The sequence below is a fragment of the Myodes glareolus genome, chromosome 8 (assembly GCF_982192425.1).
Source record: "Myodes glareolus chromosome 8, mMyoGla1.1, whole genome shotgun sequence".
Lineage (NCBI taxonomy): Eukaryota > Metazoa > Chordata > Mammalia > Rodentia > Cricetidae > Myodes > Myodes glareolus.
The window spans coordinates 75,331,739-75,352,455 of record NC_142033.1 but is presented as its reverse complement, the minus strand read 5'-3'; the positions used below and the strand labels follow the sequence as shown (position 1 = coordinate 75,352,455).

Sequence of the window (20,717 nt, the reverse complement as noted above, 5' to 3'; positions counted from 1 at the left end):
ATCGTTGAAAACCAATAATTTATCAAAAACGCTGCGTGTGTACAAGAGGGAGGGGAGTTCCGACAAACCGGGCAGCAGTAGGCAGGCGCACTGGGGGGAGGGGGGCGGGAGCGGTGCTGGGGTGGGGTGGGGACAGCCTGCAGCGCGGGTCGGGCGGTGTGAGCAGAGTGGCTAGACATTCTTGCCGCGCAGGCGCAGCTCATGGCGCCGCAGGTGGTTGTACAGCGATTGCACGTAGGTGAAGACGCACTTGGGGTCGGGCTTTTTGCCCATGATCATCATGTCCTCCACCTCCACCAGGGGCACACAGTCCACCAGCATCCTGCAGGGGAAGGGGCACAGGAGTTGTTGTCAGTGCCGGCCTGCTTTTTGCTGTGTCCCTCTACCCCGAGGTCTTTTCTTTGCCGCAGCAGCCTGTTAGTCTTTCCATAAACTCCAGACTGTCCATGGATTGGAAACACTTTTCCAGGAAAGGGAGAGCCACAGCCAAACCCAGGAGCCATCCTGCCCATAGACTAAGCAGGTAGAGAATAAGATGGAGCTGCGGAATAAGTCATGCCCCACCTCAGGCAGGTAGGTTCTGGTTCTAGACCCCAACTTCTCTCTGGAGGGTCCACCTCCTGCTCATGCACTGGTATACCCCAGATGGTAGAGTCTCAGCTAGGCCATTACACCCCTGAGAGCCTTCCCCTTTGGTTAGCGTCTCTCTACTGCCAGGATTCCCCAGTGATTCCTTCTCCTGAGGATAGGTGTTCTACTGGAAATGGAGGCCAGGGGGCTATGTCAGGAGTGGCCCTTTAGCTGTTATCACCTGCATTGGGTCGAGCAAGGGAGGCAGATGAGGATCCCAGCTACATCAGCCGGATCGTCTACACCCTACACCGTGCTCAGTGGTGCAACTGCCCTTCTGATTCTCCTTCAGAGTGCTGCATTTCACACAGCTTCACAGCTCAGAAGGTGCCAGGGTGGACCTGGTATGGGATACATGCCCTCAACCATGGGTGCTAGCAGCTGCCTGGAACTCCCCTTTCCCTACTGTAGGAACCCTTCCCCCACAGCTTTAAGATGGGGTACAAGCTCAGCTTTACTTCCCCTCCTGTCCCAAACTACAGCAGGAGTGTCTTCTGTATTGCCTCCTGTTTGCGCTGGCCCCTGGTCCCGTTACTGCTGCTCAGTGCGCTTACTTTGGCAGGGAAGGGAAAAGCAGATTGCTGCCGGTCCCCAGACATGTGATAACTCAAGACCCCATCTGGTACCTTCAAATCCAGGATTGTGGTAGGACAGGAATCTACTCCCAGCTTACCTAGACATTTTTGTGGTGGCACTGGAGATTAAATCCAGGGACTCAAGCTTGAGACAGAAGCTCTCTACCACTGAGCTACACCTAGTTCGTTTGAGATTAGCGTCTCAATAAATTGCTGAGGCTAGTCTTGAAATCACCCCGAGGCTCAGGCAAGCCTGGAATTTGTGATTCTCCTACCTCAGCCTCCAGTGGAGTTGGGATCACAGCCCAGCTCCTCACCAGATCTTTTACAAAGACGCTGAGAAGCTGAAAAGTTTCTGTCCTGGTTCTACCTCTGACCACTCATGGGTGCTGGACAAGACTCTGCCCTCTCCTGTGATCCTACCCCACCCCTTATTAGTCATCCCTGATCTCATTTGAGACCCTGGAAGTACTCAGGAAAGTGACAGGTACCTGGCTCTACTGATGATGAACTATGTGCCCTTGGGGTCATCCCCATCCCACTTTTGGCTTGTTTATCCAACTGTACCATGGTGAAAAGGCAGCCTCTCTCTGGAGCATCTTCCAACTGCAGCTATCTTCCCAAGGATCCCTGCCCCCAACTCCCCCCCCCCCCCGCCCATGGTGCCTTCCCTGGAGACCTTATAAAGCCATTGTTTATACCGGGGTACATGGTTCAGGCTACCCAAGTGACAAGCCAAGCACCAGGCAACTGAAGCAACAGCACGCAGCTGAGTCACACTTTCCTACCGGACCAGACCTACACTAAGCCCCTTTCTCTTTAGAGAGGCCTGCTGAGCTGCAGCTAAGTCCATATAAGACCTAGAGCCTGTACCAAGTCTGTTTTCCACACCTGGATCTCTGAGTGTATGCGCACGTGTGTTCCTCCCCCCATATCCCCCGGACCCTGACCCAGGAGGGTGCCCCAGCGCATCCTCTCTGAGTCAGATACCTTTCAGCAATCCCTTTGCTCCCTTGGTCCTCTCTTTGGTCCTAGCTCTGGCCACTTGAGGATGCTGGATAACACTCTACCCTCTCCTGTGCTCCTACCTCTGCCTCCAACTTATTTCTGCCACAAAATTGGTCAGAACACAGTGGTGGGGCTAGAAAAGCAACCACTAAGGAGTCTGGAATCATTCTGTGGCCGGCCTGAATGCTTTCCTTATCTCTCTTGCTTTCTGAATTACTTATCTAGAATGGGACAGTCAGTTGAGGTCAGAATTCTTTACTGTGGCCCTGAGGTGAGATGACCAGAGAGGAAAGCCATATGGCTCAGGCAATCCAGCCAGAAACATCTTCCTGTTGAACTGGCCCTGTTCCCAAGCTCCCCACTTTGGAGAAGGACATCACCAACTCCCCATATGGCACATTCCAAGCTTGATTGTGTCTTGACCCTCCCTTTCTCCAAACCAGATTGGGGAGCCTGTCTTTCTACCTTTTTTTTTTTTTTTTTTTTTTTTTTTTTTTTTAGATAGGGTCTTGTAGCAGGGCAGTGGTGGCGCACATCTTTAATTCCAGCACTCGGGAGGCAGAGGCAGGTGGATCTCTGTGGAGCTGGAGACCAACCTGGTCTACAGAGTGAGTTCCACGACAGCCAGGACTACACAGGGAAACCCTATCTCGAAAAACCAAACCATAGGGTCTTGCTATGCTGCCCAGGCTGGCCCTCCATCGTGATCCCCAAGCTTTAGGCTCCTGCATGCTGGTATTGCAAGCTCACACCACCACACCTGGCTCTGTCCCTCCCTGCTTCTGATGCTGCTCCATCTTGAACATATCAAGTTTTACCCGAGGATTGTTTTAGAATGCTAGCCTGAGCACACCTCTCCTGCTTGGATACCTTTGATTCCTGGGTCCTCACAATGAAGTTCAAACTCAGACTGTGGTCGTCTCCTCTCATCAAGTCCCTCCCAGGTAATGCTATATTCTCCATCTCTCTTGTCCCTGACCCTGTCGGGCCTGTTCCTGTGCCCGTAGCTCCTTCTCTTCCTTCAGGCTGAACTGTTCAGATCCCAGTTTAGTTTTCTCTTTTTTACAGACTGCCACCCTGGGCCTGAAGCCTGAGTCTGGGGCCTCCTGGGCTCCCCCATCAGTCTTCCTACTTTGTCATCACTACCCATGGGCAACGGTGTCACCTAGGGTCCTGCCTGTCTCCTTTGGCTTTTCTAAGGCTCCCCCTGCACCTCCCCCCTTTCCCCTCATCCCTCTTTGTGCACTGACGAGCAGACTCCGGAGAAATGGGGCAGGTGGGAGAGGCGACATTTCTCACCGTGGGGCCCCAGGCAGGGGTTAGGACTTTTTGGTTTTTACCAGCCCCTTCTGGACCAGACAGCGGTAGAACTCCTGGATGTACGTGTACACGCACTTCCAGTCAGGCTCTCGAAGCCGCACCATGTCCTCTGTATCCAGGAGCTGCGGGCAGTCCGCATGGGTCCTGGGGAGGGTAGGGGGCCAGGAAGGGGCGGGGGCAGGACCCGGTGGAGGAAGGAGGGAGAGAGGCCGAGAGAGAAGGGAGGACAGAGACACACACACACATACACACACAGAGACATGAGTTCAGTTATGTTGTCAGTGCCGCAATCTGCCAGCCTCCCGCATGCCCCCTCCCAACGGTGGACGTGCCGCTCACTACCCGTCACTAATGGTGTGCGGTGCAGACAAGGGTGGGGGCCAAACCAGTCAAGGTGCAGAGAACTCTTGGGGCAAGCGGGGACGCAGGGGGAAGGGGGGCGACGGCACTGGTGCCGAGGTTGGAGAGGAGGGCTGTGCCCCAGGGATGGGGGGTGAGGGAGGCGTGAGAGGAGTGGGGGAGGAGGAGGAGGAAAAATCCTAGAGGGAACCAGAAAGAGAAGGGGAGAATAAGAAAAAGATGGAGGAGGGTGCTTGGGTGCAGTGTGCAGAAGGGGCAACGATTCCAAAGTGGAGGGCTTTTGATGTCCTATATAAGCCTATATAGGTCACTCGGGCACGGTGCCTGGGCCAGGAGCCTCCTTTTGGAATCTCCAGCTGGGATCCCGTGGGAGCAGGAAGCTCTGGTGATAGTGGGAGGAGAGCAGGACAGAGAAATGGAGAGGAGGGACAGGGGCAGAGGGAGGAGGGAGAGGTTATGGACTGAGCCACCTGGTGGGCTGTAGCCTGGGTTGGTAGGCGAGCCTGCTGCTCCTTCCTTCCGGTGGGCACCTGGCACACTCAGCAACAGGTGGGCATGGGTGGAGGAGGATGGAAACTCTCTGGGGAAGGGGGGGTCTCGTCTGCAGACCCACAGTACAACTGGCCACTTCCATGGGGTCTTGGGGCCGCTGAGCCCAGCTGACACCAGGAGGAAGGGGGCCCACACTTACTCAGCAGATGAGAAGGCCATTTCAAAGTTCTGGCGCCTGTTTTGTGGGCTAAGCTGCCCATAGTCAAAAGCCTCGGGGAAGAAATTGTGCACCAGGGCACAGAAAGCCATCCCATCACTCCAGCTGGAGGAGAAGTTCTGAATGTCCACATGCTATGGGAGGAAAGAGCACTGGTCAGGACCCTAGGGGAAACCTTCTCATGCTTGCTGAATCCCCCTTTCCCACATCCTGCATCCCAGACCTACAGCAACTGGGCTCAGACAGACCTCGTAGCTTGCTGAAAGCTAAACAGAAGGTGAGCAGTCAAAACACGAGCTTCTTCCAACTCAGTTTATGAACCTCTGAGCTGTGATTTTTAGAGGGGGTGGGGGGGAGGTGCTACTGAGAAGCCCAGTGCCACTTTGTTAAGGTTGTGGTCAATGTTCCAGTCACTCCTTCCGGCGCTAACATTTACTCTGTGTAACACTGACTGGACTCCAAGTGCAGGATTCGTCCTTGAATCATGCCCACCAGCGCAAAGGGCCTTCCTTCATTAGGCCCTCAGGGATCCAGAGCAGGACACATGGTCTACCCGATACTTAGTTTTCCCATCTGAGAATGTTTTCCGTGTTTCCTGCCAGAGCACATGATAGCAGCAAAATAATTTTAAGGAGCGGGTACCAAGCTGAGGCGCTCCACTGGGCTCACCTCGTAGCCACGGGTCTTGGCTCTGCACCAGTCCAGCAACATCTGCTTGATGCTATTGGCATTGGGGACTCCGAAGCTGGTAGAACGCTGTACAGCCGTACGGGGTGTGCCAGGACTGCTGTGGGGGCAGTGTGGGGAGGAGGGTTACAAGACCCCATTAGTGGGTCAGTCAACCCTTTGGGCCCCTGGTTTAGTCTTCCATGACCTTCAGCCTTTCTATCCCAATTAGAACCCTGCTTCTCTCACCTCTGGCTCCACCCACTGAGCTTCAGGCCCCATCCCCAATGCCCAGACCATGCCTGCTGGGCAGCCCACACCCTCGACCACTCACCCTGCGGAGCCTTCTTTCTCCAGTTTCTCAATCATGGCCTTGCGTGCTTGCGACGCTGAAGTCTTGGGCAGACTCTGGGCCTTCATTAACTCTTTCTTCTTCTCGGCCTGGCGCTTTTCTAGGGCGGCCAGGCTGCCAGGACGTGGGCTGGCTTGGTCCTCTCGGTCGAAGATGCTGGAGGGTAACAAAATGCATGTTGTGGGGCCCGCTCTCTTGGCACCAGACCAGGATCATTAGCTTGATGTCGTTGGTCTTGAAAACGCTAAAACCGGTGCAGCTTTCTGTACAGCTCCATGGCGTCCTCCTGGGCTGCTTTGGAGCAGCATTTAGGAGAGGTCTTATACTGCATGAACTGCCACCAGCAACTTCCACTAACAAATGAAGACCGGGTTGGGGGAGTAGAGGGTGGCCCTAATGGTGGGGAGTGGGTGTCCTTGTCATGCCCATTTTGCAGAGAGGGACATAGAGTCACAAACACAGGAAGTTGGCAGCCAAGCTTGTTTGAACAGGCTTAGTTCCTAGGACTTTTCTAGGGGTGTGTGTTGTACTGCCAAGTTCTAGACAAGCTCAGCATCTAGGCATTATCAAGTAATAACAGTGAGCCAGACTTGGGGCAGGGCTAGGAATCCCAGCTACTGGGGGAGCTGACCAGAAAGACTGCAAGCTGGAGGACCATCTGAGCGATACGGTGTCTGACTTGGGGAAGCTCCTGACTCACAATAAAAAATGAAAGGGCAAGTAGAGAACTTGCCTAGGAAGCAAGAGGCCTTAGGTTCCATCCCCAACCCCTAAATCAAGCAGTAAAAAGTAATGAAGTGAGCATGAGCTCATGCCTTAAAGACTTTCTCGTGTGTTCTTTTATTACTTCTAGTGCTGGGGGAAGGAATCCAGGGTCTCCTGAGCGCTAAGCAAATGCTCCACAAATGAGCTACACCCTCAGTCCTCCCACTGTGCTATTTAAACACCACAGGGCACTCTGATGTGTTGGTGTGCTCCTGGAATCCCAGAACTCTGGAGGATCACAAGTTCAAAACCAGCCTGGGACACAGAGTGAGACTCTGTCAAGTGTCCACCTCTCACCACACTGCAAAAATACAAAAAGTAAGTATAGGTATATAATACCAGATACTTAGGTAGCTAAGGCAAGCTCACAGCCTGCTGAACCACAGAGGGAGATCAATGCCAATATCGGCAATTTAGGGAGAGACCCTGCCCCAAAGGAAAAAGTGAAGAGAGGGCCAGCGATGGAGCTCAGTGATGCGGTTCTTGTCCAGACAAAAACAAATAGATCAACTTTGCAAGGGGTGAGAGGAATCCATGCTGTTTCCACTAACAATGAGGAAATTGAGGCCTCTTTCATAGGGTTTCAGAGGACACAGCTGCAGGGCTGGCATCTGCATTGCAGGTCACCAAACGAGAGCTCTTGAAGTCACTGTGCTCAGCTTTCTTCTGGCCCTGCATCTTCTGTACTGTGGGGCGTACCTCTCTGTATTGTGGAGTGTACCTCTCTGTACTGTGGGGTGTACCTCTCTGTACTGTGGGGCGTACCTCTCTGTACTGTGGGGCGTACCTCTCTGTACTGTGGGGCGTACCTCTCTGTACTGTGGGGCGTACCTCTCTGTACTGTGGGGTGTACTTCTCTGTACTGTGGGGCGTACCTCTCTGTACTGTGGGGTGTACTTCTCTGTATTGTGGGGTGTACTGCTCCCTCAAGTCAACCTCTGTGACCCAGAAATGGCTTGCAGATGTGGGGAGGTGGCAGTGCCAGCAGGCGGTGGCAGGTCACTCTCAAAGGCTCAGTGTAAAACCCACAGCAAATGTCTGGCCTCCACAGGCCTCCACCCCTACCCTGTGGTGTGGCTGAGGATTAAGAGAGATCACAAAGCAAGCAGGTACCTCCTTTACTGTAGGCCTATCCTCTCAGTAGGTTAGCCTGCCCCCCTGCAGCAGGAATCCACAGTGAGATCCCCATAGGCACTGTCCCATGCTCACCTGCCCATCTTTTTGGATGAGGAAGAGGAAGAGGAAAAGGTCTTGGTTTGGACCGTGGTGGTGCTGCTGCTGCTGCTACCATCTGCGGAAAAGGGGGTGAGGTGAGGACTGGGCTGGACGAGAGGATATGTGGGGGAGGCTGCCCGGAGGGATGGTGATAGTCACAGTAGAGAAGGGAAAGTGAGGGCACAGTTGAAGACATGGAGTGTTTAAGGAAGAACGAAAGGAAGTGAGCAGGCAGCAGGCAGGCACAGGAGAGAGCAGGTGGCCTTACTCTCCGAGCGCCTCACGAAACTTGACTCCACAGTGGTGGTGCGGGCCGTCTGTGTGCCATCGTCTAGAGGGACAGCAAAGGGACAAAGAAGCGTGTGAAAGGTACAGGAGTTACCCTGAGCTCGCCCTGAGCCCCAAGCCCTGCTCAGTCTCTTACTGGAGTGGACGAGCCGCTCGGTTTTGGTAACTGTGCTGACAGCTGAGCCATCAGCTGCCCGTTGACTGTGCCTCGTGGTGGTCTCTGTAGCCAGATTGTTTCGGCTCTCCCCTGGCCGGGCCCGTGCCTCCCGTAGTCGCTGTTCTCGCTCCTTGTCCCTCTGGTCTGAGCAGGAGATGCCCCCATGCATGCCCAGAGGGGTCGCCCAGCGCCACACAGCACACATGCACAGACACAAGGGGTACACGGGATGGAGTGGAGGCAGCTCGTTAGAAACACCAATGACACAGGAAACCCGTGCTTCCCTAGGGATGGTTGAAAGTGGGTGTGTGTGGGGGTAAACCACAACTTGGAGTGCGTGCTGAGGGTGATGGGCTCTGCAGATGGGAGAGGGAATATAGGGGAGTTAAGTCACAGGGGTATTTGGATCCAAGACAAGTTTCTGTGGGACTAAGCAGTCAAGTCAGGAGGGGACAGCTGACATCCAGAGAGAGCTGGGTGGGCATCGCAGCTGACTGGCGAACCTTCGAACTAGTCTTAGGGAGGAGAGGAGCAACTGTAAGAAGGATGCCAAGACCCAGGGGTGGGTGAAGGTACTGGGAGAAGCCATCAGATCCAGGGAAAGAACCCTTGAGAAGGAAGCTGGTGGGGAGGGTTAACTGGGTCTGCAGAAAAAGCAAGTAGGCTGGGGATGGGACATCAGGGCACAGCTCAGTGGGAGAGTGCTTGTCAGGGCTGCAGGAGGCATTTGACTGCCAGCTGGGAGTGGGGTAGGTGGGGGAGTAGTTGTTCTCAGAGAACAACTGTTCCAGAAGTCAATCTAGAGTATGAGCAGAGAGAAGAGCCAGACCCAGGGAAGAACTGTAGGGAAGGGAAATGACCACATACGGGCTAGAGGCTAAGGGGGGGGGCAACCCAGGGGAGAGGAGCAACTGGGGGGATTATCTGGATTAAAGCAAGGCACAATTAGATGCAAGGTGAGAAGGGCCGAGGGGAATGGCTGGGAATGCACAGCTGGACACAGGGCAAGGAGGCTGGGGAGCAGATGGCTCCAGGGAGGGGGACATGAGGAGGGCAACTACTGACTCCAGAATGGGGGATGCAGCTGAGGAATGGAGCGGCCACATCTAGGCGGGCAACTGGCTCTCTACCTCTCTTTCTTTGTCGGAGCTCACGGAGTGCAGCCCGGATGAGCTTCCGTTCCTCAAAGTTCGTAGTCTGGTCCAGCTGTAGATGAAACAGTTGCTGCACACCTGGGGCCTGCCCATCCCTACCCTTTGCCAGTCCCCAGCCTACCGGAACTAACATACCATCTTGTCCAGGACGCCTTCATCCTCAATGGCCATCAGCTCCTCGGCATTCAGGGGGCTCCGCCCCTCTGGGGCTTTGTCCACTCGAGTCTGCTCTGTGCCATTAGCTGCTTCCACTGTCACAGAGGGGGGCTCTGCTGGATCTGGCTCCATCTACAGAGTGTGGAGAGGGCATAGGGTTTGCACAGGGATGTGAGTGAAACCTGAATGGGGGAGGATTAGATCCTGGGGCTGCAGCCATAGCACTGGAAATAACCAACAGCCCGCCAGGCCTACTAATGTAGGTTGGCTGTGTTAGTTTCAGGCCCACGGTAGTCAAACTGGAAGCCCTGTATAGAGTTTTTCACATATCCAGAACCCAGAATCCAATTAATCCAAGTTGGTGGCAGTAGTAACAATGGTTTCCATTCAGTAGAAAACATCTGTATAAGCACTGGGGATATTAGTGTCCCTGTCAGAATAGGGGAAACTGAGGCTAGGCCCTCTGTGCGTGTGATATGACCTGAGGGTTGAGCTGCAGTAGTTTAGCTCCTCAACTTGAGTTCTTTCTAATATTTCTTTTCTAGCTTCCCCCCAGGCAAATATTGCTTGCCAAGGGGCTGGACCAGGTCCCAAGGTCTCCTAACAAGGTGGCCGAGTCGGGCTACCCCAAACCAAGATGTCTCGTCTCTAGAGGTCCAGACCACTTCCTTCCCCACCTTGCTGGGTACCATTATCTAAGGGGCACCAGCACTGACCTATCTCCCCCAAGAGAACTCCCTCCCACCTTGCCCCTTGAAGCCAAGGCCCAGCTCAGCTACTACAGCCGTCCCCTCCCAGCAGGGCCTCTGTCTGTCATGAGGGTAGGGAGAGCCAAAGTGGCAGCTGCTCCAGAGAGGCCTGGCCTGGTTGAGGCTGCAGGACAGCCACCAGGGTTAAGAGTCTGGGACCTTCTTGCTCCAATCTTAGAGTACCCGTGCCTAGTCCTCTGTACAGTGAGGTAAACTGAGGCTTGAGGAAGTGTTGGTCTGTCTACAGACACTCAGCAGAGCTGGGCTCAAATCAAGTCCCTCCCACGGGCTGACTTACGAGACTGCTGCTGCGAGAGGGACCCGCAGAGGAGCTGCGGCGGGTGCTAAAGGCAGGCGGGTGGGCCACAGGAGCCCCAGCATCCTCAGCTGCCTGGAAGAGGGCCTCAGGGTCGGCAGCAGCCAGCAACAAGTCGCTGGGTTCTAGCTCAGACTCCAGGTCCGGCAGAAGCGGAACACCCAGCCGCAGGCTCAGTACCTCCACCTGCCTGGTCAGTGTGTCTAGTCGCCGGCTCAGAGCGGCTGTCTCTGCTCGAAGCTCTTCAGCTGCCTGAGCCACTGGCTCTACAGTGGCTAGGGCTGCATCAGCTGCCTGGGTCACCGCAGCCCGGCCCGCTTCAGCTACCGCCTGCAGCTCCTGTAATGCCCGGCTCAACCGTTCCTCAAAGGCCACAGCCATCTCGGGCCCAGGCCCTGGTACTCCTGGCATCGTGCTACCGGGGACTTTTTGGGGTACGATGGTGGGACAGTAGCAGGGGCTGCTGTCTATGCTGGCAGCGTCAGAGTCTTTGCAGCTGGTCTGAGGGCGAAGGCAAGGGCAATGAGCCTGCCCCGCCCCTGCTGGCCTCCCAGTCTGCCACCAGCCAGCTGGAGCAACTGCCCAAATAGAAACCTATTCTGGGCTCCTCTATGGAGGGGACGGAGGGGGATGGGTAGTCTGCCCAAACAGGCACACAGCCTGCTGCATGTCTCAAGGATTACTGAAACCAGAGTCCCATGACCCATAGGTAGAATAATGGAAGCAAGGAGCAAGACACGGGCTGAGACACTGTACATTAGCTGTGAGACTTTGATTTGCTGGGCTCCTGCAAATCTCTGCCCTCATATCACATTGTCTTAGAAAGTTTTGAGCAAGTCAGGGAAATGGAGGCACAAAGAGGTGGGTCTTTAAGCAATCTGCAGGAAAGGGGCTTGGCCCTGGGAGACATGTTCTCTAGCCCAGCCACTGCACAAGTGCATTACGGACACGCCATCTGCTCCCCGCAGCTGGGGAGACAGTTGAGTTGTTAGCACCAAAGTCATCTAACCCTGACACCTTCCATTCACCCGGAGAACCTCATCTGAAACCATCCCTCATGACACCCATCCCAATCTATTGGGTCCTGCTTTGTGGCAAGAAGGCCGCTGTCATTCCCACTTTCTTTCTGATACCCACTAGAAGACCCAAAGCTAGCTCTGCCTGACCACCTCACCTCAGTCAAAGTCCCATTCGGTCTTTCGTACAGCATAGAGGGCACTACCTGGGCAGCCCACTGGGAATCTCTTCCCCATCGGAGCTCCCAGCCAGCTGATCCTGGGCTCGGGAATGAATAATAGAAGGAATACATCGTATTCAGTTCCCGTGGCACCTGCTGGGCCGATGCCTCATTGCCTGATGCCCCCCTGCCTGCCTGTCTTCATCAGTGGTTCTGCTCTGCCTCCACGGCAAAGATGCTAATCAACAATCTCCTAATGGACCAGGCTGAGTTTGCGTGAGCCTGTGATCTGATCTCCATGTTGGGGCTGACGTCCAGTGTCGGGTGGCAACTGGGGTATCAGGGCTGCCATAGGAAGACAGTGGGAGCCCCTACCACCTTCTCCGAGCCTCAGTCTTCACATTTGCTCATGAAGAACGAACTGATCAATTTAGGTACGAGATCAGCAAGTGGACCCAGGCATGGTGGCTCACACCTACAACACTAGCTCTCCGGAGGTGAAGACAAGAGGTTCACTGAGTTTAAGTTCAGCCTTGGCTATGTGCAAAGATCATTGCCAACCCAGGGCACAGGAGACTCCACATTAAACAAACTAAACAACAAAAGGTCAACACATGGGGAAAATGACTTCAGGTATGTCATTGGGTGATACAGTGGTTCAGTCTTAGCCACCAACTACTTGTGGACTATTGGCAGCGATGCTCCTTCTCTGGCCTCGGTGGCTTTGCGTGCACAGTGGCGGAGGAGCATCACAGAGAAAGTCTGCTAGTCCTGCACCCTTAAAGCACTCTCTGGAGCTGGTGAATGGTGAGGCTGGTGGAAACAGGAGGGGCTCACCTTAAAGCTGCAGCCTCCTCGGTTACCAGGGGAGGCATGGCTGAAGGAGGTAACCTGAGTGACACTACCCAGTCGGGTCACAGTCCCAGGGCTGCTGATGTGGCTGATGGTGCTCTTGCCCCCACTGCTGGTGCTGAGAAGACTCGGGGGTGCCCGCAGTCCCAGGGTCAATTCTGGTTGGGGAGAAGGGTTGCTGTTAGGGTCAGGTGGAGTGAGGGCAGTACCAGTCAAGGGAATGACACCCTGGACACTGGACACAGCCCTGGCCTCACATGCAGAACCAGGAGGGAGGGGTTGCAAGGGCTCTACCCTGGCAGTGAGAAGCCTACCTGCTCTCTGGTTGCCTGTGGGCAGCAGCACCCGGCCTGAGGAGGCCTGGCCACGGCCATCCTTGATCTCAATGGTAAATGTAGTCTTCATACTGCCCCCTGGTTCCCCAGTGCCGATGCCCACAGGCAGCGGGGTACTGGGCTCTTCTGAGCAGGGCCTGGGGCCCCCTGCTCTGTTTTCAAGGGACCTGGAAGCCAAGCCCCGCCCCCCAGGGCCCTCCTCTTGAGGGCAGCTCTGAAGCTGGGCCAGGGAATGAGCAAGTTCTCTTTGCTTCTTGTGGGAGGAAATGTCACTGGGACCTCGGGAGGAGGAGTTGCTGGAGGAGGAGGCAGGGGTGGTGCCAATGAAGGAAGAGCCCAGGAGCCTCGTGGGGGTCAGCGAAGCCAGGGCTGTCCGAGGTGGGCCATCCTGGAGCCTGGTAGTCACTGCCGGGGTATCAGACGTGAACTTGCGGACTCGGTCTCTCACGGAGCCAGCCCGTTGGAACTGGGACCGTCCTGTAAGGGGGACCGGCTCTGGAAGAGACACGAAGGCTGTCAGTGACTGGGTGGGATAGGGACTGCCCAGAACTTGGGGATAGTAAATACAGCCAGTACCTCGATTTTGGGTTAGCTGTCGGGGACTGAGCACAGGCAGGGAGCGTTGGCAGGGCTGTGGTTCAGCCAGATCTGGTAGGTTGGTGAGTAGGTGGCAGCCATATGGGGGAAGAGAAAGGAAAGTGGATGGTGGGGTGGCGTCCCGGCCACTTTCATCTCAACACCTCTGCACGCCTCACCATGCCCAGCACCCCCACTGCTGAGGCCGGCCTACTCAGCTGCAACCCTCCTGCAAGCTCCTCCTTTCTCTCCTGCACGGACCCAGGATGACAGACCCAGGATGACGTGCACACTCTTAGGAGCCAGGGGTAAGTTTGGGCCAGAGGAAGGTATCCAGATTCTCCTTACTGATGGGACTAGGGGACAGGACAGCCCCCCCACCCCCCAGCCAGTACTGCCCATAGATCCAGCTGGGTGATGGGTGTACTCCCTTATTGGGGAGAAGAATGTGCCTGAGGCCTGTTGCCTTTCAAGGCTGTGAGGAGGCCTCTGGCCATGGGTGGCAGGGGCGGGAATACCTCAGGGGCAGTGGTGGGGAGTGCCGGGGGAGTGCGGGGACTGCCTGAACCTGCGGAAGCTACAGCTGTTGAAGCATCAGAACCCATCCTACCATCCTACCGGCAGGGAAAGGGAAGCAGGGGCAGGGGAAAGCGGGAGCCTGTAGCAACCTGCACAGGGCTCCTCACCTGTTCTCTTAGTGCTGGAGCAGCCTCTGGTGGGGGCCAAGGTGTTAGAGGGCTCCGTGGGGCCAGGCGGGGGCTGCAAGAGAGACACCACATAGGAAGGGGCTCTCAGACCAAGGACCTCACCTGCCTGGCATCCCTGCCTCTCACCAAACTCACCTTGCTGATGACCGGCTCCTGAGAGCTGGGGGGTGCTGGTGACATGGGGGGCTCAGGGCTGGGAGCTCCTGATGGGTGAGGAAGTGGCTCGGAGCTGTCCAGAGCCTCGGCAGCAGGACACTGGGCTCCAGCAGGCTCTAGGAGAGGCTCGGGGGAAGCAGTGGTGGGTGAACTGTCAGGTGAGGCAGGTGAGCTGGGCGTGCCCCCAGGCGGGGCCCTCAACAGGAGTGTCACTGTGGTCACATCCTGGCTGGTGTCCTCAGGGGCTGGGGCTGGGGTTGGCTCTGGCACGTCTGTCTGCTCTTTCTGTTGCTCTTGCTCTGGTACCTGCAGCGGACCCACAGGACGCAACCAAGGTTTCTCTGACTCCGAGTGCTACCCCCACCCACGGAGGGCCAAGCTGACAGAGCAGGCCATGCAAAGCAGAGGGCCTGGGCATGGCTTCCTGTGGGCACACCTGCACAAGGAAGGCTAGTCAGTGCCAAAGGTGGGTTGACAATGACCAGATCCTAACGTCAACAGTTGGTGATATCAGAAAACTGGGGACTCCTATGCCCAGAGGACTTGAGAGCAGAGTTCTGGCCTCAGACTGGCTAATCAGAGAAAGCCAGTTGTGCAGGACTGGGCAGCTAGCACCCTCTGCTGGCCATTAGTGGAAACTATATGTTTTGACTTCTCTTCCTTACAACCTGAAGAATAGAGATGACAGGGGCCTGGCATGCAGGCTGTGGTGAGGTAAGGATGTGGTGCTCTCTAGCGGGTGAAGGGCAGCACGGAACGTGCTTAATCAGGGGAGATACCAAGACTAGACTTGCATTTCTAGGAGATTCTTTCGGCTGCTGAGCACAGGCAGGGTAGTAGGGGTAGGGGTGGGAAGTAGGAATGGAAGTTGGAGAGGTGCCAGCATATCCATGAGAGTAGCGAAGGGGAAGGAACAGTAACTTGGAGCTGTGTATACAGGCTGGCTTTGGGAGAAAAACCTGAGTTCAAGGTCTGGAGTGGAAGGCACATGCCTGAGTGGCCTGAGAGTATAAAAATTGAACTCCAGGGTTTCCTCAAACACTGGCCAAGGGCCAGCTCCCAGTCAAATGATAGTGTAGCAAAAATGCCCTGTACTACTGGCACCAGGAGGCACAAGACACTGGCTCACCCTCCCTCCATACCCATACTCCTTACCTTACCAGGGTCCAGTCTGTGAGCTGCCGGCCTCCTGCTATCCTCTCGGGAGTCACTACTAGGAAGTCTACTGCACAGTCTCCCAGCCAAGGTGGCAGCTGAAAGAGCAGGGGCAAGTGTCAGGAGGTAACTGAGATGCTGTAGGCAGCAGCTGGTAGGGCAAGGGCGGGTCTAGGCCAGGGCACCTACCCTCAATCTCCTGAGCTCGCACACGGCGGATGGCAGCTCGGATCAGCTTGCGTTCCTCGTACTCACCGGCACTCCGAAGCTGTGGGTGACAGGCAGGCCACAAGAGATAGACTGTGGAGTCTGGGTTTTTATTTACCCTTCCCCTATCCCTTGCCTGCCCTGGGCCTCACCAGTGTGGTCAACTCCTCTACATCATTCATGGACTCCAGCCTCCCTGCCAACCGTGCGAGGGCAGCCTGCTGCTCGGCTTCCCGCTGTTGAGAGCTGCAGAGACACCATGAGCGTAACTACCATTGTATGACAGGGTCTGGAGGATGTGAGCTCAAGGAAAGGATCAGAGGCCTGAACCTTGACAGAGAGACACGGAGCTGTCTGTGTAGAATCTCTGAGCAAACATCGATATGTATACAACTGTGGACACAGGTACTAATGCCACATGCTACCCATACTGCATGGCCACAGTTGGCACTTGGTTCATACCCATAGGTATTCTGTGCATTCCAGTGCTCACGGGCATCAGACATACCTGCCTCCACACGAGCTGACCCCTGGCACCACCTGCACTTGCAAACCCAGCCCCCTCTGCCACTCACTGTAGCCAGTTCTCCTTGTTGTCTTGCCGTTCAGCGCGGAAACGTTTGGATGCCAAAGCCCCCTCGTCTCGTTCTAGTTCCTGCCGCTGCAGCTCCCGGATGGCGGAGCGGATCCGCCGCCGCTCTGCTAGATCTGCCGTGACCTCCAGCTGCAATGCAGGTGGGAGTGAGGGGTAGGGCATCTGTCAGGGGCAGAGGGACTGGCACCAACTGCCCATAGTTCTGCCTAGGACACAATGAGAGACTTGTCTCCAGTCTCTCTACCCTAAGCCTTCCACGTGCCTCCTCCCACTCAGGATCTTTAGGAGAGACCAAGTTCATGACGCCAAAGATCCTGAGGAGCCCACTGTGCACTGTGGTACACAGACCACCTTCTGTGAGTGCAGAGCCAGCAACCACCCACCCAGGTCAAGGGCCAAGCACTCAGGCACTCCTTTCTGTGACTTGATGCCTGCTCTTCTGAGTCATTAACCTTTTAGACTAGGGAGCCACAGGAGGAAGAATGTGGTCACCCTTCTGAGGGTCCCAAGGAAAGGAAGGGTGATTCAAGTAGATGAAGTCCCTTGCTGATCTAGACCCCGCCCCTGTTGGGAAAGATTGGGAAACTGAGGCAGAGGAAGGTGCTGTAGGGTCCTAGTTCTCTGCTCTGCTGAGGGTTAGTTTTCTCCTTTACTGGCTTTGGCCTAGCCCTAACCACCACGAAGAAGTCAAGGCCCAGAATGGGAAGGGCTGGTCCCCTAGAGAGATAAAGATGTCAGCTAGTGCTAGGGTCTACTTAGAGCCCCCAGAGATGTCCACAGAGTGCAGGAACTCTTATCAGCTTCTCAGCCCAGAAGTTCATGGAAAATTGGGGACCTCATAGAAACAGGTTTAGAAAAATGTGCTCCCTCTGTGGTGTGCGGGCAATGCTGGTGCCTTCCCCACACCACTCGACACATCTTATGGTAGAGGCCTGGCTCAGGGCTGACTGACAGAGCAGTGGCAGAGCCACGCCTCCCGCGTGGGTCTAGTATGCAAACAGGAACGAGAAAAGCACACAGTGACTGACTCTCCCTTTCATTCAATCCTCTTCCTAATTGGTCTTCCCTTCTCAGGTGGGGAGCTGGGAGGTGCAGGCAGAGATGAAACTTCCGTAGCTGGTCCAGTTTAGCCAAGAACCAGCTTGTCTTAATCTGAAGAGAGCAGGCAAAGCCTTGAGGGACAGCTCTCCAGATCCACTTTCCTGAGGAGCTATGGAGGGTCAGTCCCTTGCAGCTCAGGCCAGAGCCCCCATCAGGTTCCAGCCTTGGTTCTACAGTCGGGCTATATTCCTTAACTTCTCTGTCACTGCTTCCTAATTTTCCAGATGGAATGAAGGCCTTTGGGACTGGGCAAGAAGAGGAGGAGGGTGCAGTGACGCAGCGTGGCCTCCTCTACATACAAAACACGCACATGCAAAACCATTGCCTCTCCTCTCGGTTCCCATCAGCCAGGAGTAGACGGCGAAGGAAAGACAGAACATACTGGTATATTTATTGAGACCCAAATTACATCAGACCCTGCACTAAATCCCCATTTGTAGTTTCTGTTTGTTTGTTTGTTTGTGACAGGTTTTTTTTTGTGTGTGTGTGTGTGTGTGTGTGTGTGTGTGTGTGTAGCTCTGGCTGTTCTAGAACTTGCTTTGTAGATCAGGCTGGCCTGGAACTCAGAGATTTGCCTGCCTCTGTCTCCAGAGTTGTTGTTTTTAAAAGATTTATTTGTATTTATGTGTATGCATGTGCATGTGTCTGTATGCGTGTATGCTTCATGTGTATGGGTGCCTGTAGGGGCCAGGCGAGGGCATCAGATCCCCTGGAGCTGGAGTGGTTATGAGCCACCTGATGTGGGTGCTAGAAACCAAATCTGGGTCTTCTGAAGAGCAGCAAATGCTCTAAACTGTTGGGCCTGTCCAGCTCTCTTTTCTACTCTTAATACATTATTTCTATCTGATAAGAGAGAAATGAGTGTCTTGTTCAAAAACTTGAAAGTTTCAATGTAGGTCTCTCTGACAGCAAGGCTCGTCTAAGACTGAAGATGGCTACAACCCTGGAGTCTCTGTGAAGGTGGGAACTTTGAGGTTCAGTATTGGAGACCCCTCTAGCCTGTCTGGAAATGTCAAAGCCTTAGGAGACCTTATCACAACCAAGGGAAAGACGCTTATTTCCCTGAAACATTTGGAGGTTGGTGCCTTAGGGACAGCTGGTTCAGACTGGTCCAGAGGATAAAAGCCCTGAGACACAATGACTAATCCTTTATATCATGGACCCCCGTTTCCAAGCCCCGGGGTGGAGGGAGAATAAGATGGGAAGTTGGACATTTCTTCAACCCCTGGTTATCTCAGTATCTCGATCTGGAAACTGGAATCCTCTCTCTGAATCCCCTAAGTGGATGGGGTGGCCGAGGGATGAACCTCATTCTGCTGACCACTCCCTGGCATGTTCCTTCCTTTTGGGACTGTGGGCAAAGCTCTGACCTGTGTCCCTGTTGTATGTCTTGTGTTCCCCACCCTCTCACACACCAAAGGTCGGATCACAGTGTTCCTACTGTGTCCAGAGTTCCCCACCCTCTCAGTAACCCCCACTGTGTGTGGAGGGGACTGTGAGAGGGAGGGAAGGAAATACAAAGAGCTATTGTCCACCCGGGGGAAGGGGACGGTTTCCGAAACTGCCTAGTGAAATTCTCCTGGGAGGAAAAAGGGTGCTTCCTCCTCCTGCGGGAGGCTGGAGGGGGCGGGACTGGCGGGACTGGCGGGACTGGACCTCTGGCGCTCTCTTGCTGCTGGGGGCGTCCGGCCGACCCAGCGTCTCGGTTAACTTTAGTCTTTCCACCTGCCTAAGAAACTGGACTTACTTAGGTCCTCCCTCAATCCCAGGATCAGAGCTGCCCGCAGTGTTGAGAGCAATGGGGGAACGTCTCGCCAGGGGGCGCTGAAGGCCCGCAGGCTGCGGCCACTAGCGCGGGGCTCGCCCACGCCCCACCCACCCTTCTCCAGCCAGGCGCCGCTGCTAGGAGTCCGGCAGGAAGCCCCCCGCTACCGCCGGCTTTAACGTCCCATCTGCAAAGGAAGGGAGGTTCACAGCACCTAAGCCGCTTCCCAGGTCACCCGGCTAGAAGGCGTGCAGACACGTGGCATGGGGACACGCGGCGTGCTTGTCCCCGGGTACCCCTGTCCCGCGCAGCCCACCATCCCGACCTCAGGAATGTGCGGGAGAGGGGCCGGAAGCAGCTGCGGCTCCCGAGTCAGCTGGGCACAGCTTTCCCATATAAGGCCGGGCCCCCGCGGGGAGGAGCCGGGCTTGGGACGCCCCCGTTCCTGCCACGAGGCCGGAGGGTGGGACCCTCACAGCTCCGGGGCGCAGCAATGGCGGGGGCGGGGCGGTGGAGCCTCAGGGCTGGGGTGGGCCTGGGACCGCGGATCCGGGTCGGGGTTTGGCCTCGCTCGTCCTTTCCTCCCAGGCCTCGGGGCTGGGAGGAAGTGCGTCCGTCAACTACCGCTTCTGTTTCTTCTCTCTAACGCTTTCCCCAGCTCCCAAACTTTGCGTGCGTGGGGTCTGATGCTGGAGAATCCCTGAGAGTGCGTGGACACCCAGCCTGGCTTTCCCTGTGGAAAGTCTGCGACCCTCACAAGGACTCTGACTTTTTGAGGGACGGTGAAGACGGCTGCTGGGCGTCTTTGGAGACCCAACCCCATCTCCTGGCTCTAGGAAGTAGCTGCCCTGAACTCAAGACGAGGTTAAGGTGCTGGCCCCAGGATATACAGGCCAAACTGCCTAGGGGATGTCAAGGCAACTAGGTCAAGTGGTCCCAGCCTCTTTCTCTAGGGGCAAGGATTGCTGGTGGTGTGGGGCATTGTAGAGAAAGCAAATCTCTTACTTTTTTGCCCTGGATAGAGATCAGAGGCTGGGTGGTGGGGCTCTGGCCCCTCTCCCCATGGCCTACCACATGGCCGTGTGTGTAGATGGACACATTACAGGCCGGTGCTGTCGCACTGCCTCTCTGTGCATGGTCATAGGAAGAAGATGGTAAACAGGGATGGAGTGGACTAAACCCAGCCTCTATCCCAAAGTTAGGGCCATATCTTGTTTCATCCCTGTGCTAACACTAGCAACTTATTTATTTATTTATAATTTAAGTGCATTGATGTTTTGCCTGCATGCATGTCTGTGTGAGGGTGTCAGAAGCCCTGGATTGGAGTTACAGACAGGTGTGAGCTGTCATGTGGGTGACTTAGGAATCGAAGCCAGATCCTCTGGAAGAGCAGCCAGTGAATGTTCTTAACTACTGAACTATCTTTCCAGTCACCCCCCACATACACATTTTTTAACAAGTAAAAAACAAAACAAAAACCTCCTGAGGCTTAGAGAAGAAAACAACAGACAAGACATCACAAAACCCATAAGGATCCACAGTCTATTTCTCACTCTGGGTATCCCAAAATCCCCTCTGGAGTTTGGACCTAGTAAAGCTTATAACCTGGAGCGTTTGGGTATGTGATCTCACCACACAGGTGGCAGTATCCTGGCTCTTGGACCATGTGTG

The 20,717-nt window shown here is 55.2% G+C and overlaps 1 protein-coding gene and 1 long non-coding RNA gene across 10 annotated transcripts in view; one reads left to right on the top strand and one right to left on the bottom strand.

Annotated features, from left to right (window-relative positions):
* Position 1: 1 nt before the first annotated feature.
* Positions 2-20,717, bottom strand: part of Smtn (smoothelin) — a 23,004-nt gene continuing 2,288 nt past the window's right edge. The window contains exons 3-21 of one of the 8 annotated variants that reach the window (XM_048449982.2): positions 16,161-16,309; positions 15,738-15,831; positions 15,568-15,646; positions 15,379-15,476; positions 14,203-14,529; positions 14,047-14,119; positions 13,361-13,432; positions 12,764-13,279; positions 12,435-12,607; positions 9,335-9,487; positions 9,176-9,251; positions 8,025-8,189; positions 7,869-7,931; positions 7,595-7,676; positions 5,603-5,776; positions 5,272-5,389; positions 4,585-4,736; positions 3,609-3,677; positions 2-322 (exon numbers count right to left, since the gene is read on the bottom strand). In XM_048449982.2, the coding sequence (XP_048305939.1) occupies positions 172-322; positions 3,609-3,677; positions 4,585-4,736; positions 5,272-5,389; positions 5,603-5,776; positions 7,595-7,676; positions 7,869-7,931; positions 8,025-8,189; positions 9,176-9,251; positions 9,335-9,487; positions 12,435-12,607; positions 12,764-13,279; positions 13,361-13,432; positions 14,047-14,119; positions 14,203-14,529; positions 15,379-15,476; positions 15,568-15,646; positions 15,738-15,831; positions 16,161-16,309 (2,784 nt within the window). In that variant the 3' untranslated portion in view covers positions 2-171. The other 7 variants (XM_048449978.2, XM_048449976.2, XM_048449977.2 and 4 more) reach the window with 7 other exon arrangements.
* On the top strand, positions 13,429-20,656 carry LOC125410443 (uncharacterized). Of its 2 annotated transcripts, none has more exons than XR_015738597.1 (5): positions 13,429-13,668; positions 14,536-15,990; positions 16,238-16,320; positions 17,255-17,399; positions 17,506-20,656. It is a non-coding gene; the product is annotated as an uncharacterized LOC125410443 (long non-coding RNA). The 2 variants fall into 2 exon arrangements; XR_015738596.1 differs by lacking the exon at positions 13,429-13,668 and having other exon boundaries at positions 15,408-15,504; positions 15,872-15,990.